Source organism: Vulpes vulpes, chromosome 1, assembly GCF_048418805.1.
Source record: "Vulpes vulpes isolate BD-2025 chromosome 1, VulVul3, whole genome shotgun sequence".
NCBI lineage: Eukaryota > Metazoa > Chordata > Mammalia > Carnivora > Canidae > Vulpes > Vulpes vulpes.
Window position 1 is genome coordinate 128,146,337 of NC_132780.1, and position 14,691 is coordinate 128,161,027.

At 59.4% G+C, this 14,691-nt stretch overlaps 1 protein-coding gene across 9 annotated transcripts in view; it reads left to right on the forward strand.

Moving 5' to 3' along the window:
• The window catches only part of XXYLT1 (xyloside xylosyltransferase 1), a 144,658-nt gene that overhangs the window by 9,316 nt on the left and 120,651 nt on the right, over window positions 1-14,691 (forward strand). For 7 of the 9 annotated variants that reach the window (XR_011995236.1, XM_072726591.1, XM_072726598.1 and 4 more), the window contains exon 2: window positions 9,484-9,631. Coding sequence is in view for 8 of the 9 variants with exons in the window: in XM_072726591.1 (XP_072582692.1) it covers window positions 9,484-9,631 (148 nt within the window). In the remaining variant the exon portion in view is untranslated. Of the gene's footprint in view, window positions 1-422; window positions 978-1,529; window positions 1,811-9,483; window positions 9,632-14,691 lie in introns of those variants that run through there. The other 2 variants (XM_072726626.1, XM_025990328.2) reach the window with 2 other exon arrangements.

Sequence of the window (14,691 nt, forward strand, 5' to 3'; positions counted from 1 at the left end):
ATCTGCTTCACTTTATTTATTTATTTATTTTTCACATTTTTTTTTTTAAAGGAGTAAGACATTATAGATCTGACTTAGAGCCCACTCCTCCTCCTTCCCCAGCCTTCCCCTCTGGAACATTCACTGCTGCACACAGGGAGCAGGTACGGTTTGTGGAATCTGTATTTTTGTACTTTTACCACATACACACGTGCCCACAAAAACGTATATGTGTCTTCTTTGTTGCTTTCCATTTTTTAGACAGTTGTAGTAAAGACTGACTTATTTTAGAGGGAGAGACTGTGTGCACTGAGCGGGAGGGGAGCAGACGGGGAGAGAGAATCCCAAGCAGAGCCCCTGCTGAGCCCGGAGCCCCAGGGGCTGGATCCAGGCAGAGACACAGGCAGAGGGAGAAGCAGGCTCCATGCAGGGAGCCTGACCTGGGACTCGATCCCGGGACCCTGGGGTCACGCCCTGGGCTGAAGGTGGTGCTAAACCGCTGAGCTCCCTGGGTCGCCGTCTTATGCAGTTTGAGTGGAAGATCCTTGGATCCGGGGGCTTAGGGCCAAAGCAGGGAGATGCCAACAGAGGGGAAGCCAAGGCTGCTGCTGGCCGTGCTGGGGCGCCCAGGAGGGCCAGAGCGAAGGAGCACTGCTTTCTCCGCAACGCACACAGTGAAGGTCCACGGAGCCCTGCGCAGCGTGGCCCAAACCCTTACTGAGCCGTACTGTGCAGCGGGGCTAGTAGGTGCCAGCACTGCCCCAGGGCACAGAGACAGGCCGCTGTCTCCCTGGGTAACAGACGCAGAACAGGCCAAGGTTCTTGCCTTGGTGCGGCTCATGTTCTCGCAGGAAGGGGATTAAACGGGCCGACGCATGTGTCCGCTCTCTGCCTGGGACACCGTGGAGGAGGAGCTAAAGAAGGGCTAGGGCCCGCTTAACCTGTGTGTCACTCCATGGCCAGGAAACGAGGAAGTTGTACAGGGTCCCAGGAGTCGAGTAAGTGACACGGTGTGTTAATGGGATAAGAGGCCTCGGGAGCGTGGGGCAGCTGAGATTTCTAGTCGCTAGGCAGGGCCGTCGTCGCTGGGGGTGGTTCGGAGCGGAGGCCTGAGGAGCGGAGCTGGCCGGGAGCTGGCTGTGCCCCGGGGAGGAAGAGGGCAGGCCAGGTGTGGGGGGGGGCCTGGCTGTGCGGGATCGGCAAGGCCTTGCACGTGGTGGGGGGAGGCCCCGCGGGAAAGACTGCAGCCCCATGCTCACGGCTGCTGCCCCGAGGCGTGTGAGGAGCCCGGTGTCCTGCCCAGGGAAGAGGCCACGGTGGGGAGCGGAGGGAGGAGGGGGGCACCCGGGACCCCCCAGGGACAGGCAGGTTGTTCACATTCTAGAATCAAAAAGGCCTGGGCCACCCAGCAGGTCACCCTGGGGGGGCGACATCCCCTTTATGAAGGCACAGGCATGGCCAGGTGGGCTGAGCTTGTGTCTGTGCCTCATGGGGCAGTGACGTGCAGGTGCCAGCGTCTGGGGGGCGGAGGCGTGTGCTGTCCGTGTGCCAGGGGCACTCAGAGCTCAGGCTGCAGGAGGGCTTGGTGCGGAGGCTGTGAGGAGCAGGGAGGTCCGGTTCCCACGCCCGCCTTGGGGAGCAGGCCTTGGGGAGGGCCGGCACCAGGCTGTCCACGCGGGCTGGGCGCTGGGAGTACGTCATGCCCCCCGGAGAGCTGGGCACGAGCACTGTCTCCAGAGTCTGGTCCTTGGAAGGTTTGCTTGGCGGCTGCTGCCCAAACCCCGTACCTGCTGCAGCATCACCCACCCGAGGCGGAGTTTACACCGACTTCGTGAGTCTTTCCCCAGCCTCCTTACACGTCACCTGTGAAACCATAGCTCTGAAATGGTTTTTTACTTGTGTTTTCTTGTATTTTACACACCAGAGTCAGTCTGTAAGTATTTGGTTGGTCTTTGTGCCTCTCAGAATTTTCTTTTGTATCCACGTACCTCCCCCCACCCCCACCCCCGTCCCAGATGTCGCTGCAGCTTGCAGAGCCCAGGACGAGGGTTCCTGAAGCCTAGGAGAGCCAGCAAGTGGCGGGGGCCGTCCCGGAGGCTGACTGCTCCGAGCTGGGGGCACAGAGTGTGGAGGGTCCCCGTTTGGGCTCCAGCTGCGTCCCAGCCCCAGGAAGCCGGCTGGGGACTGAGGCCATGGGGTAGCAGAGTGTGTAGGGCCGGCCCCCACCCGTGGCCGCTTCCTCCTGCCAGGGTGAGGCTGGAACTCAGTGTGGCCCTTGGGTGTCGCTCCTGGTAAAGTTGCAGTGCTCTCCGGAGGCCACAGGTCGTGGGGGATTACCACCCGGACTGGAAGAGACCGGGGGATCTGTCAGGAACACTGCGCACGTCCCCGGGCACGGACTTCTGGGGGCGCAGAGACACCCCCAGCTCCTCTGGGGCCTCCCGGAACAGTCCTGCCTTTGCTGCCCGTCCACCTCCTCCAGCCTCCTGCTGCTTTCCTTTGGCCTCTTCCCTTCTCCTTTGGGGTGGGAAATGTGATATTATAGAAAATTGGCTTGTACTGTCAGGAAAACAGCATTAGATGGAAAAAGCCAAAAACAAAATCCAAACCTCATCATTTGTGAAAGAGGCAGGTTTAAGGAATGCGTGTGAGCAACCACTGTGTCAGGCTGTCTTAAAGAGCTCACGAAACGTATTCTTTGGTGAGTGCCGGAAAGGTGGGCAGTGGCTGGGGCGTTTCGGACGGTCTCTCCTACGGGTGTAGGGCACGTGAGAAATAGGGGGATCCTCGAGGAAGGAGGGGGGCCGAGTGGGGAAAGCAGAGGGGGAGCCAAGGCATGAGAGATCCTGACCCTGGGAGAGGAACAAGGGGCAGTGGGAGGGGAGGTGGGGGCACGGGGGACTGGGGGGCGGGCCCTAGGGATTACGCTCTATATGGCGGATGGAACTCCAATTAAAAAAAAATAAAGTAAAAAAACAAAACAAAACAAAACAACGAGGGCTCAGCATCAAGAGGAGGGACTGGGGCCCGAGACCGGGAGCAGGTGGTCAGAGTGGCGGTCGGCCGCGCCGTGCCGTGGAAATGCTGGACTTCTGCCTCGGGAGCCCTCAGCCGTGTCCGGGAGCTCCGGAGGCCGTGAGGCCGCAGCCCTATGTCGCTGTTGGCCGCCCCGGACGCACAGTCCAGGAGAAACCGCTGAGTTTCACTTCTTTATCGTTTGTTGCCCACTCCCGTTTTTCTTTGGAGTCGCCGTACGGTTCATCCGTGGTCCTCCTTGGAGGGGTGTCCGGGCCATTCCCTCATCTCCCTCCACTCCTCCTCGTGCGTTCCCGGGACATGGCTCTGGCCCAGGGGTTTGCTGTGTTCCGTGGGGTCATCCTGGAAATTCCCCAGGAGAGCCCGGGTGTTTGGAGGCACACGGAGCAGAGCACCTGCACCAGCCTCTTCCTTGCTGCTGTCCTGTCCACAACCTCCATACATTGCTGTGCTAAGAAGGTCGTTCTCGCTTCACCTGCCTGCCACAGACCCTCTGACTGATGGGGGGGTGGGGGGGGAGGCATCACGGGGCGGAGACGATGGTCTGGCACCTGTGTGACATCATTCAGTCCTCTCACTCCACCTGCCAGGCCACATTCCCACAGACCCTCCAGCAGCTCCTCAGGTGAGGGGGCTCCGGGCCTCTTGCCACCGTGGTCTCCTTTGGACGTGCTGTGGCAGTCTGCCCACGCCTTCCTGCAGGGCGGTTTCCAGACCTGGGCCCAGCCCATACCCTGAGGCCGCCTGATCGGCGCGGAGTCCAGTGGGGGCACCTCTCATTGCCAGAGGACCGCCTGCGGTACGATCACTTGGGGGTGGTTTGCCTGCTTGTTCGTTTCTTTCTTTTGAAGAGTTTGTTTATTGGAGAGAGAGAGGGTGCAGCGGAGTGAGAGTGAGAGCTCACAAGAGTGGGGGGGCGCAGCAGGCTCCCCACGGAGCAGGGAGCCCTCTGTGGGGCTCCGTCCAGGACCCCGGGTTCATACCTGAGCTGAAGGCAGATGCTTAACCCACTGAGCCACCCAGGTCCCCCTCGGGGGTGTTTCTCAACGAAGATTCCTGAGCCTGCCCGCAAACGGACTCCTGATGCCTGGGGTGAGGCCCCAGGAGTCTGCATTTTTGCAGGATGCCCCAGCGACAGCCTTTGCATAGTGGTGTTGGAGAGCCTCGGGTGCCTACTAGCCTCCTGCTGGCGCAGCTGTAGCCCCCTGGTTGTGGTTCGATCCGTAGTCACCCACCGTGCGGGGCCTTTTCCAGGCGTGCGGGTCTGGTCTGTCTACATTGTGTTTCCTCCTTGTCCCCCCCTTAACCTGGCCAGATTGAGCTGTTGGAGAAATGGAATCTGCTGACATGCTGAGAACCTTGTAAAGTGAGTCCCAGGACCCTAAGTGCCAGAGCTGGTTATCTGGAAACTTCTGATGGTGCAGCTGGGGGTGAGGTGGAGATGAGGGTGGGGAGGCAACCAGACAAGATATTTTTGTAGCAACTGGACACCTTGTAGTGAGGACGGCTTTAGCTTTTGAGCCGTTAGTAAAGTGGGTCACGGGAATGGATTGGAAATTCTTTGGGAATTAGATGGGCAGGCTGCTTTTTTTTCTTCTTGAGCTGTTTGTGCTTCTGCCTGGCAAAATTAAATTACATCTAGGACATCTTGCAGAAGTGCTAAACGTCCTAAGAAGTAGGGGCCGAAACAGGACACCCGCAGCGCAGGGCGGGTAGCTCCGGGGGGGGGGTGAGTTTGCCCACCCACTGGTGGACGACGCTGGTGCTGGTGGTGGCATGAGTCCAGATGCAGCTGCAGAAGCCTTCCTACCCAGTGCTCGAGGCTCCCGTGGGACAAGCTGACACCCATTTGCTGTTCCCGTAGCACATAGATTCCAGCCTGTGGCAGGTGCACCAGGGATATTAGGTTTGGGGGGTCTCCCACAGCTCTGTGCCGTCGTTCTTCTCCAGCAGCACTTCGGGGGACAGTGTGTAGCCGAGCGCGGCGGGCCGCGTCGCCATCCCGTGGCACTGTGTCCGGCGCTGGGGGGATTGCTCTTCTTCCGGCCGACCTTGCCTCGGTGTTTCCTGGAAACCTGGCATTGTGTACAGAGCCAGCGCCCGTCGCCTTGTTTCTTGGCTCCCAGATCATGGTGTGACCTGACTCCCACGTGACAAATGAGTTTTCTCCACCAAGTTGAGCTAAGACCTGGCATCGCTTTATGTCTTCTGTGAATGTTGAGGGCAGTTGTGGCGTGGCTTTTCAGGGCCGTGTGTGCCTGTGGGCCCAGGGCCCGGCTGGCAAACACACGTACCCCTGCCCGGCTCCAGACTCGGTGCCATTCTAGGTGCTTTGGTCTCCTCCAGTCGGAAGTGCCGAGAGCATGCCGTGCCTGGTGGATACGAGGCAAGCGTCCCCTCTGCCCGCATCCCCGGATGAGTCTTTCTCAAGTCTCTTGTACACAGTGGTCTCTCAGCTGTGTGTTTTATTTGAACCACAAAGAACAGCTTGAGAACACTTCAGCCTGGATGAATTTAAGTGCTTCTGGAAGTCAGTTGACAGAATTAATTAAAAATAAACAGATGTGCAGAAATTTAGCACAGATTTAGTCATCATTCCTGGGGTTTTGCTTTCCTAATTACCAGCGTAGAATATTGGTACAAGTGAGCCTTTAAAGATCACTGATAAAAGGAAGACACTAAGTGGCTACAAATATGTAATTACAGGCTGATGAGAAAACCAACAGCTTCATGATATGAATGTGGATTCTCGTGGGTTAGAGAACCATTTCCAGTGACACCGTCCTACATAAATTCACAAGGAACCGTATCCAACACCTTAAGTGGATGACAAGGATGGTGTGTTCCGGAGTATGGCTCTGGATGTCTCAACCCAGGCTGATAAGGGGACTAATGCTGCGAACGCACCTGAGAAGCTCAAAAAGAAATCCTTTTGTAAGCTGAGTGTGGGGAAAAAAATCATACTTTAAGATTAATAGGATTTTAAGTATTTATATATAAATAAACTTATAGACATCACAACAGTGATTTGACTTTTTAATCTAAGTCCCCCAAAATTGTGTAGTCAAGTTGGTGCAAACCAAACCATTGTTTGAGATCTTCTCCTTGGCTAATTGCCTTTAGTATGGGATTTATTTTATATTATTCCTCCTGGTTTTCTAGGTTATATGGTAATTCTTCGTGCAGCCCCTGAGGTCGGGCGTTTGAAAGGTGGGCAGCCCGGGTGGCTCAGCGGTTTAGCGCCACCTACGGCTCAGGGCATGACCCCGGGGTCCCGGGTTCGAGTTCCGCATCGGGCTCCCTGCATGGAACCTGCTTCTCCCTCTGCCTGTGTCTCTGCCTCTCTCTGTGTCTCTCATTAATAAATAAATAAAATCTTTAAAAGGAAAAAAAGAAAGGGGGGAGGAAGGGTGGGAGGGGTGACATTTTCCCTGTCCTCCTCCCGCCCCAGTTTTGCACCTTCCATCACTTGCCGCACTGCCCCCTGCCAGACACCAGGCCCGGGACCAGACGGGGGCTTCTGCATGTGCCCTTGGAAGGTCACCATTTGCAAACTGGTTTTAGACATTGGGAGGCCTCGGTGTTTTGATTCTCCCTTGCAGTGTCTGTGGTTTGCTCTTGCTACGTGTCCACGGAACATATTAATCTATCTTCAAGTAGGTTTACGATATGAAATATTCATCGGAGCGGGTTCTTCACTGTGCAGCACTTGGAACAATGTACCGAGTACAGTTTGTCCTCATAAATCTATTAGCGCTGATAGGATGTAATTGTCTCCCATGAAGCTCTGGGGTGAGATGGGGCCCGGCTAGAGGAACCAGCGGGCGGCTGAGAGCTGTCACTCCCCGCTCTGCTCCGGCAGGCTCTGCTCTGAGCGTGAACGTGTGTGTCTGCTTGTGCATACCCACTCTCTGTCCTCCTTTTTAATGAATACGAAGCTTCCATTTCTAGGGAGCCCTCTTGTCGGCTTCTTGTCAAATTCCCGCTTCCAGATGCTCTTGGAGGTGTTAGGAGGCTCCGAGGGAAAGGCTGGCTTCTGAGTGAAGAATGTCCTGCGAGGAGAGGGGCCTGGGGGAGGGGGCGGGGGCAGGATGCTCACACTTAGGAATGAGTGCAGCGTGGCCACCCCGAACTAGGGGTGTCTCCTTGTCCCAGGTAGTCCTGAAAGGCACGTGGGAGGCAGGCGTTAGGCTCACAGTGGGTTAGTAACTTCGTTACCAAATTAGGAAGTTCATTTAGTTCCACAGAGCTCTGTGGTGGCCTGTCCTGTGGCCCGGGGCTGGGCGTGGGGTACAGAGCCGTCGCAGCCTCAGGGATGCCCCATGTGTCTGACCCGGAAACAGGGCCTTGTAGAGTCAGGCAGGGGAGCGGAGGGTGCGGACGGGGACGTGATGAGTTATGGAAGGCTAAGCTGGGGCCAGAGCCAGGGTCTGAGCGACGTTGGCAGCCCGGGGAGGAGTTTACCGGACGCGGGGGCTGGAAGGGGTTCCCCACGGTGCAAAGAGCCTGGGGCAGGATAGGGACAGCCTGCTTCGGGTCTGCTCAGCGCCCAGGGAGGGAGGCAGTGCGGGGGGTAGGCCGGGCCTCTGAAGCCTCGCCAGGGCGTTTGCACCGTCCCGATGGCAGGGGCCATTGGAGGTTTTGAGACCAAGGAGGGGGTGAGGGGAATGTGGGTATTTGGCAGGTTATTTGGGAGGCACAGCAGAGGCCGGTGCGGAGGGCACAAGGCAGCGGGCTGGGAAGCCAGGAACCTGACGCTGAGCCCGGGCCCCGGGGCGCTCGAGGAGCGGGACCCTGCAGCGGCAGGTGAGGGCAGCGTGGCGGGTTGGGAGGCGCGAGGCTCCTCTGGCAGTTGTACCGGGGACCAGCAGAGCTGGCCGGGACGTCCTGAAGGAGCAAAAAAAAAAAAAGAAATCAAGAAAAGGAGTCGGGAAAGGATAAAGGAAAATAGTTCATTAGAGAGAAATGGAGAGAATCTGAAAAAGACAGAGCAGTAAGAACAGAGGTGCCCGCTCAGCGTGAGGTTTCTAAGGCTGTTGCCGAAGTCCAAGTCGACCTGAAGAGCAAAGCCAACACGTAAGGGAGTCAAAGCTGCTAAAGGCAGGGCCTGCAGCGGGCCGGGCCGCGCCACCACCATCGCCCTGGACAGCTGGTCCTCCGGGTGCCACCTGAGGCCTGGGGCTCTGGACGCAGCAGCTGGGCGGGGAGGGGGCTGGGCCTGGGGCCGGGGCCCCGGGGGCGGGGGCGGGGGGGGGGCCTCCCGGCAGCCTGCCCACAGCCGTCTTTTCTCCTGCTGGCAGGTCCCCGACCAGGCCATGGGATGGGGGCTCTCCTTCCGCTGAGCAGCGGGTGGAGGCCTCGCAGGCTTGTCCTGTCCCGTCCTGTCCGCTCCCAGGGACAAGGGGAGGCGGAGGGGTCCGCGGCCTCTTGTGAGGGCCGACCACGGAGGAGGAGGAGCGCGTAGCTTCTGGCCTGGGCTGTGTTTGTCGATGCCTCTTGCGTGCCGTGGGGTGTTCTAGACGTTGGGGGGCGTGTGGAGCAGCAGAGGAGACCCGGAAGACCTCCGGGAGCACGTGCCTGGTAGGCTGGTGGCAGGGGGATGGATTTATCACGTAGACTCACGTCAAACAGGAAAAGCACCCCCTCACGGGCCCGTGGGTCCTCATTGCCTCTGCTTGCTGGTTGTGCCCATGTGGCTGCTGTTGAGAAAGAGGACGCACCTACGGCGGAGACAGATGGGACTTAGAATCTAGAGAGCAGAGCTGAAGCTCCGGCCACCTGGGAGCCGCGTGACCTCGGGCAGCGTGACCCCTTGAGCATCTCTTCCTCATTTGTGGCTGTAATCATCTGTGGCCATGATCGAGCTGTGATAGGGACGCCTGCCCCCCCCCCCCCCCCCGCCGAGTCCCGGTCGTCATGGGCATCGTTGTGCACGCAAGCATCCCGTCAGTGCCCCAGAGCTGTGTTCAGGGGCTGGGGACCCTTGTAGACCCCGAGTGTTTTTGCAGGAAGTGGTTCCTGGTTCCTGCGTCCCTGCAGAGTGTCTGGGATGCCCAGGAAACGCTGGCTGAACCCGGACGGGCCCGCAGTGGCACTGGGCGCCGTCCTCTCCTGCTCACGCGAGTGCCCAGGAGGTGGAGCATCTGACGCCCAAAGGGCCACTGGGAGCGGTGATGCCAGGGCAGGTACCAGCCGCCCAGACGCACGGAGGGCCCCGAACGTCAGGACCACACGTTTTCATGGGGTTTCCTGGTCATCTCAGGCCCGGCGCGGGGATCGGAAGCAGGAAGCCGGCTGCCCCCACTCGTCTCCCACGCCGTGCCCCCACGCAGGGTCCCCATCCTCGCCGCCCAGGAGTTCTTGCTGTCACTCGGGACGCCCTGCTTGTGGCCCGCGGCAGGGAGGCAGCCTGAGCCGGGGTCGGGGCCAGCCCTCTCACCCGCGCGATCTCCTCGTGTCCTGCTGCAGGTTGTCTTCCACGATGTCGGCGTGCTGACGGATAAGCTCTTCCCGGTCGTGGAGGCCATGCAGAAGCACTTCAGCGCTGGCTCGGGGACCTACTACAGCGACTCCATCTTCTTCCTGTCCGTCGCCATGCATCAGATCATGCCCAAAGGTAACCTGCGCTCGGACGTCTGTGTCTGTCCCCCGGGCGCCAGTTCAGCGAGTGCCCTGCACCCGAGAGAAGAGCCCCCCCAAGGGGAGAGGGTGGGGGCCACGCCCCTTGTGGGACCGAGCTTCCTGCGCACCCTCGAGTGGGGTGCACGTGGCTGGGCCCCCCTCCAAGGACAGTGGGAGCCGTGCAGGGTGGTATCCCCAGACCCCAGCAGGGCATCTGGGCTCCAGGCGTGACGCTGCTCCTGCACGCACCCCCCGCCCCCCGCCTGACTCAGTTGGCTCATCTGGGAAGCGGCAGGTTGGGCTAGCGGGTCCTCCACCCGCATCTGTGACCCTGTCCTCTCTAGTTTGTACGTGCACTTACCTGCTTGTAAAATGGACAATCCAGATGTGAGAGGTATAGATTAGAACCCAGAGCCTTCTGACACTTTGATGCACAGTCTGAGGATTTTCTGGGCCTTGGTTCCCCCCCCCCCGCCCCCCCCAGGGCAGAAGAGATGGACTGGCTGGTCTGTGACAGGTCCACAGGCGGGCCTGGTGGTCCTGGGATCAGAACTCGGGGAGGGTTCTTGTGGGGTGTCCCAAGCCGCTGGCTTCTCTTCCTCCCAGTGGTCCTGATATTCCCCTGTTCCTGGCCATGGTGCACCGTGACTGAGCCTGCGAGGGGCCTGGAGGGAGTTCTGGGGTCTTGGGGGGGCTGCAACCTGACTGTGGCTGGTCGGGTTTCTAGCAGTCAGGCCAGCAGAACCTGATCGCCGGGGGCACAGCAGGGCCGTTGGAGGAGACCTGCTGCTCCGGGCCAGTGGACCAGAAGTGAGGGAGCGGTCGGAGCCACGCGTGTTGGCGGAGGCCTGTGGGCGGGAATTCAGCTTGAAGCTGGGTTTCCCTTGCTAGTGTGGTGTCCCTGGATGCCACAGGGGGTTTTAGCCCACCCCCGTGGCTGAGCCCTGTGTCCACCCCCCAGGGGCCTCTGCACGCTCCCTTGCTGGAGGGGGTGGGGGGCTCCAGGAGATTTGCCGGGTGGGGTCTGAGGGAGAGGGGAGGGTGTGGGGAAGATCTAGTGTCTGTGATTCTCCCCCGAAGCCGGTGCAGCTCGGAGCTCAGGGAGTCCTCCCGGTGGCCCTGCACCGTCATAGCCGGGAGACGAAGGAGCTGACTGGGCCGGGGCTGCGCACCGTGTACGTGGCCGCCGGGCGTGGGCCCCGGTCAGCCTGACTCAGGCCTGCTTCTCCCGACAGCAGGCCCTGTTCCCTCCCCTGTGCCGTGAGCGGTCGCTCTGGTAGGACCAGTGCTGGCGCCGCGGGCAACGGCCACGGAAGGAGGGTGTTCCCGTCGTCCGGGCTTCTCTGGGCAGGTGGATGGACGTGCTAGTCCCGGCCCTGCCGCCTGCCGCCTGCCGCCTGCGTGCCTTTGCGAGCCACCTTGTCTCTCCAGGCCGCAGTCTCCCCACCCACAGAACGAAGGGCCGACCCAGTGAGCTAGTTTGGCTCATATTTGGAAGAGTCCAGGCCTCCAGGAAGCCCCCCGGGGCTTCTGTGCTTCTGGGGAGCTGAGGAGGGGGGCTTCGGCCTCTATCGGTCTCTCCTCCAGCCCCCCGGCAGCCCGTCCTGCTGGCTGCATAGACGGAGCCTGGGAGCAGGATTCTGTGTGGTCAGAGGATCACGGCTGAACCTGAGATGTCTGGACTCGGGTCGGCCCGGCCGATGACGAGTTCGGGGGCCCCAGCTGCCGCTCCGCGCTCTCTGGCCTTGCCCTGCCCTAGAGCCTGGCCTCGCCCGGGCCGCAGGGCCTGCAGGGACGAGGCTTCGGCCACGGCTTCGCCATCTTTGCGGGAGACGAGACGTCCGTGTCTCCAAGTGCGGCCGTGGCTCTGAGGGGCCGGCTCAGGTGGGCACGGAGCTGACGTGCCCAACACCGCATCCTTCCCTGGGTTCCGGGGCAGCGACAGTGAGCTGCCAGACGGTCACTCTCCCACCTGCTAGGCCACCGGCTAGGGAGACGGTCCCTGCGAGTCACTGCAGCTGCCGGTCATAAAGCGAAGCGAGGGGGCCGGGGCGCCTGCAGCCTGGGGCCTCCGCGGAGCCGTCTGGCCGCCGCACAGCCCTGGCAGCTCCTCCCGGCCCGGAGCTCGGCACGTCCTGCAACTTTTGGAAGGATGCTCACCCTAGTGCCGCCTTGAGTTGGTCCCGGCTCTTTTTTGCTGCCTTTTTGGTATTCTTTTTCTTTTTTTTTTTTTTTAATCATAGAAATTACTGATGTTTTGTGCATTGTTGTTGGTTTTTTTCTTGTATAATTGGTGCATTTTTGCTATTTTGGTTATTTTATTTCCTTCACAGAGTTCTTTTCTCTTCCAAGAAAGTGAGAAGGGAGCCGGGTGGGTCACAAGCCCTTGGTTCCACCCAGGAAGGCAGGTCACGAAAGCTCGCGTTGTGCTGCGTTCGGCCCAGGAGCTTCTCTCCGGTGCTTGACCCAGGTGTCCCGGTTAGCTCTTCATATGGAGGCCCCTCCTCGCCCTCCCCTTCTGAAGCAGAGAACTGCCCTGAAAGCATGTTTACTTTATTTATTTATTTTAAAGATTTTTATTTATTTATTCATGAGAAACACATAGAGAAAGAGGCACAGACAGAGGCAGAGGGAGAAGCAGGCTCCACACAGGAAGCCTGACGTGGGACTCGATCCCAGGACCCCAGGGTCACGACCTGGGCTGAAGGTGGCGCTAAACCGCTGAGCCACCTGGGATGCCCCTGTTTACTTTATTTTTAAGATTTTATGTATTTATTTGACAGTGAGAGTGAGAGCAAGCACGAGAGAGAAGGAGCACCAGCAGGGGGAGGGGCGGAGGGAGAGGGACAAGCTGGCTCCCCGCCGAGCAGGGGGCCCGATGCAGGGCTCCACCCCAGGGCCCCAGGGTCAGGACCAGAGCCGGAGGCAGACGCTTAACCCACTGAGCCACCCGAGCACCCCATTACTCACTCTTTTTTAAAAGCGACACTTATAAGAGTATCTGAAAACTACATTACAATAGAAAAGAGTCCTGCTGCTGCTGCTGCATAAACCTGCGCTCCTTTGGTGTCTCCTGATACTTCCCCAGCACGTAGGCTTTTAAAGACTCCGGTGACGTAGGAGTTATGCTACATATTTAAAACATTCTCAGTCTATCTGTGCATCAAAATATGAAACCGAACATTTAAGCTCAAAGAATAAAAGAAATGGTGCAAGTAAGTGAGGCTGTGTCAGGACACTCAGTTACTGTGACTCATCACCATTTTTTGTGTGATTCTGGTCTTTGAAAAATTTTTGAGCGGTTCCATCGAGCAGATGAACCTCATCACTTCCCTGTCCTCAGCTACCTGGCGCCGTGTGTTCTTTTCCACAGTCATAAACTATACGGTGATTAGTATCCACGTACAGAAAGGTGTTTTCCTCTAATTAGGATGGTTTCCTTGCGATAACTCCCCACGGGCAGAGTCACCGGGCCGAAGGTGATCCGCACAAAGCCAGCCAGTGTCGGCAGCCTGCACAGGTGAGGGTCTGCAGTTTTCGATGTCCTTTCCTTTTTTTTTTTCTTTTTTCGATGTCCTTTCCATGGTCCCCTCTCTGACCTCTCGAGGGGACCGTGGGCAGCCACATAGGAGTTTCAGCTCAGTTGCTGTCCCCGTGGGCGTGGACCAGAAACCCGAGCTGAGGCCAGGGCACCCCTCTGGGTGGCCTCCCAGCCTTGCTTCTGGTGACCTGTCCCGCGCTCATCCTGACGGCCTGGATGCCTAGCTTCCCACGTGCCCCCGGCCGGCGCTGCCCTTGCTCCTGACTCCCCCTCACAGGGCTTCTATCTCCTGTGGTATTAGGCTCGTCACCCTCGGAAGCACCTGTGGGAAAGCAAGCATCGTGTGCCCATCTGGAGCTGGCGGGACACAGACTGCAGCTCCACAGACCTGTTAGCTCCAGCTTAGCAACACGGGCTGTGAAGACAGGCCTGGCCCATGCTTGTGGTGGTGTCCCCGGGCGGGGAGGGCTGGTGCCCAGACGGTCCGGGTGGGTGAGGCTGGCCAGAGGCCCCCGGAGTCCCTCTTGGCAGGTCCTCCTGTCCCGTGCTCTGCCCTTTGCTACGAGACCTCCTTTGCCAAGGGTCCCATGTGTGCATGGTGAGGTCTGGCTGCTGCGTGCCTCGGATGTTTGCCTGGCTGCCGCGTCACAGCTTGAGCAGTGGCCTGGGTCGTGTGGTCTGGCAATAGGGGGAGGTCCAGAAAACCACAAGGGAGAGCCAAGGGAGAGCAAATTACCCAAGAGAAAGGGTAATTTGCACTCCCCAGCCTTTTGGAGCAAGGCTCAGGCTTCTGTTGACACCCCCGAGTCCGGGCAGAAGGAAGTTGGGGGGAGGGAGGCCAACGACCTGACTGAGCCCTGCAAGGGGCACACCGCTGAGACCCCAGCCTAGAGGAGGGCGAGTCCCAGGTTTAGCATGAAGGAGGAGGGCTTCATGGAGGAGGTGGTACTTGAGGTGGGCTTCGAAGTATGGGGAAGGCTCATTGTTTGAAATGGGTAGTGAGCAGTTGAGGTGGTTGGGGAGTTACGGGCTGTGCTTGGGAAGTGACACTCGCCTTGATGACGGCATCAGAGCACGTGCTGGAAAGTAGCAAGAGACAAGATGGGCACAGGAGGTTGGCCTGTGCCGTGGGCGCCCGGATGCCAGTCTGAGGGGCGGGCCCTTGGCCACAGGAAACAGCTTCTGACTCGGAGGAACTGAGCAGACCCGTACTTCGGGATGGCCGGTGTGTCGAGACGGGAAGTGGGTCACGGGCAGATGCCGGGGTCCAGCTGCACAGCCGTCCTGAGGCTTAGCCGGGCAGGGCACTTGGGATGGGCTGTAGGGGACCCGCCGGTGGCCTCCCGGGCCTCTGGCAGCAGCAAGGCTGCAGTGTCCCCGTGTGCGCCTGCATGCCTGTGTTTACCAGACACGTGTGCCCCGATGGGGGGAGCCGAGAGCCAAGTGAGGCCCCGCCTTTGCACGAGAGCCGGGGGACACACAGGTTACTACACCGGCATTGCACTGGCCGCAGA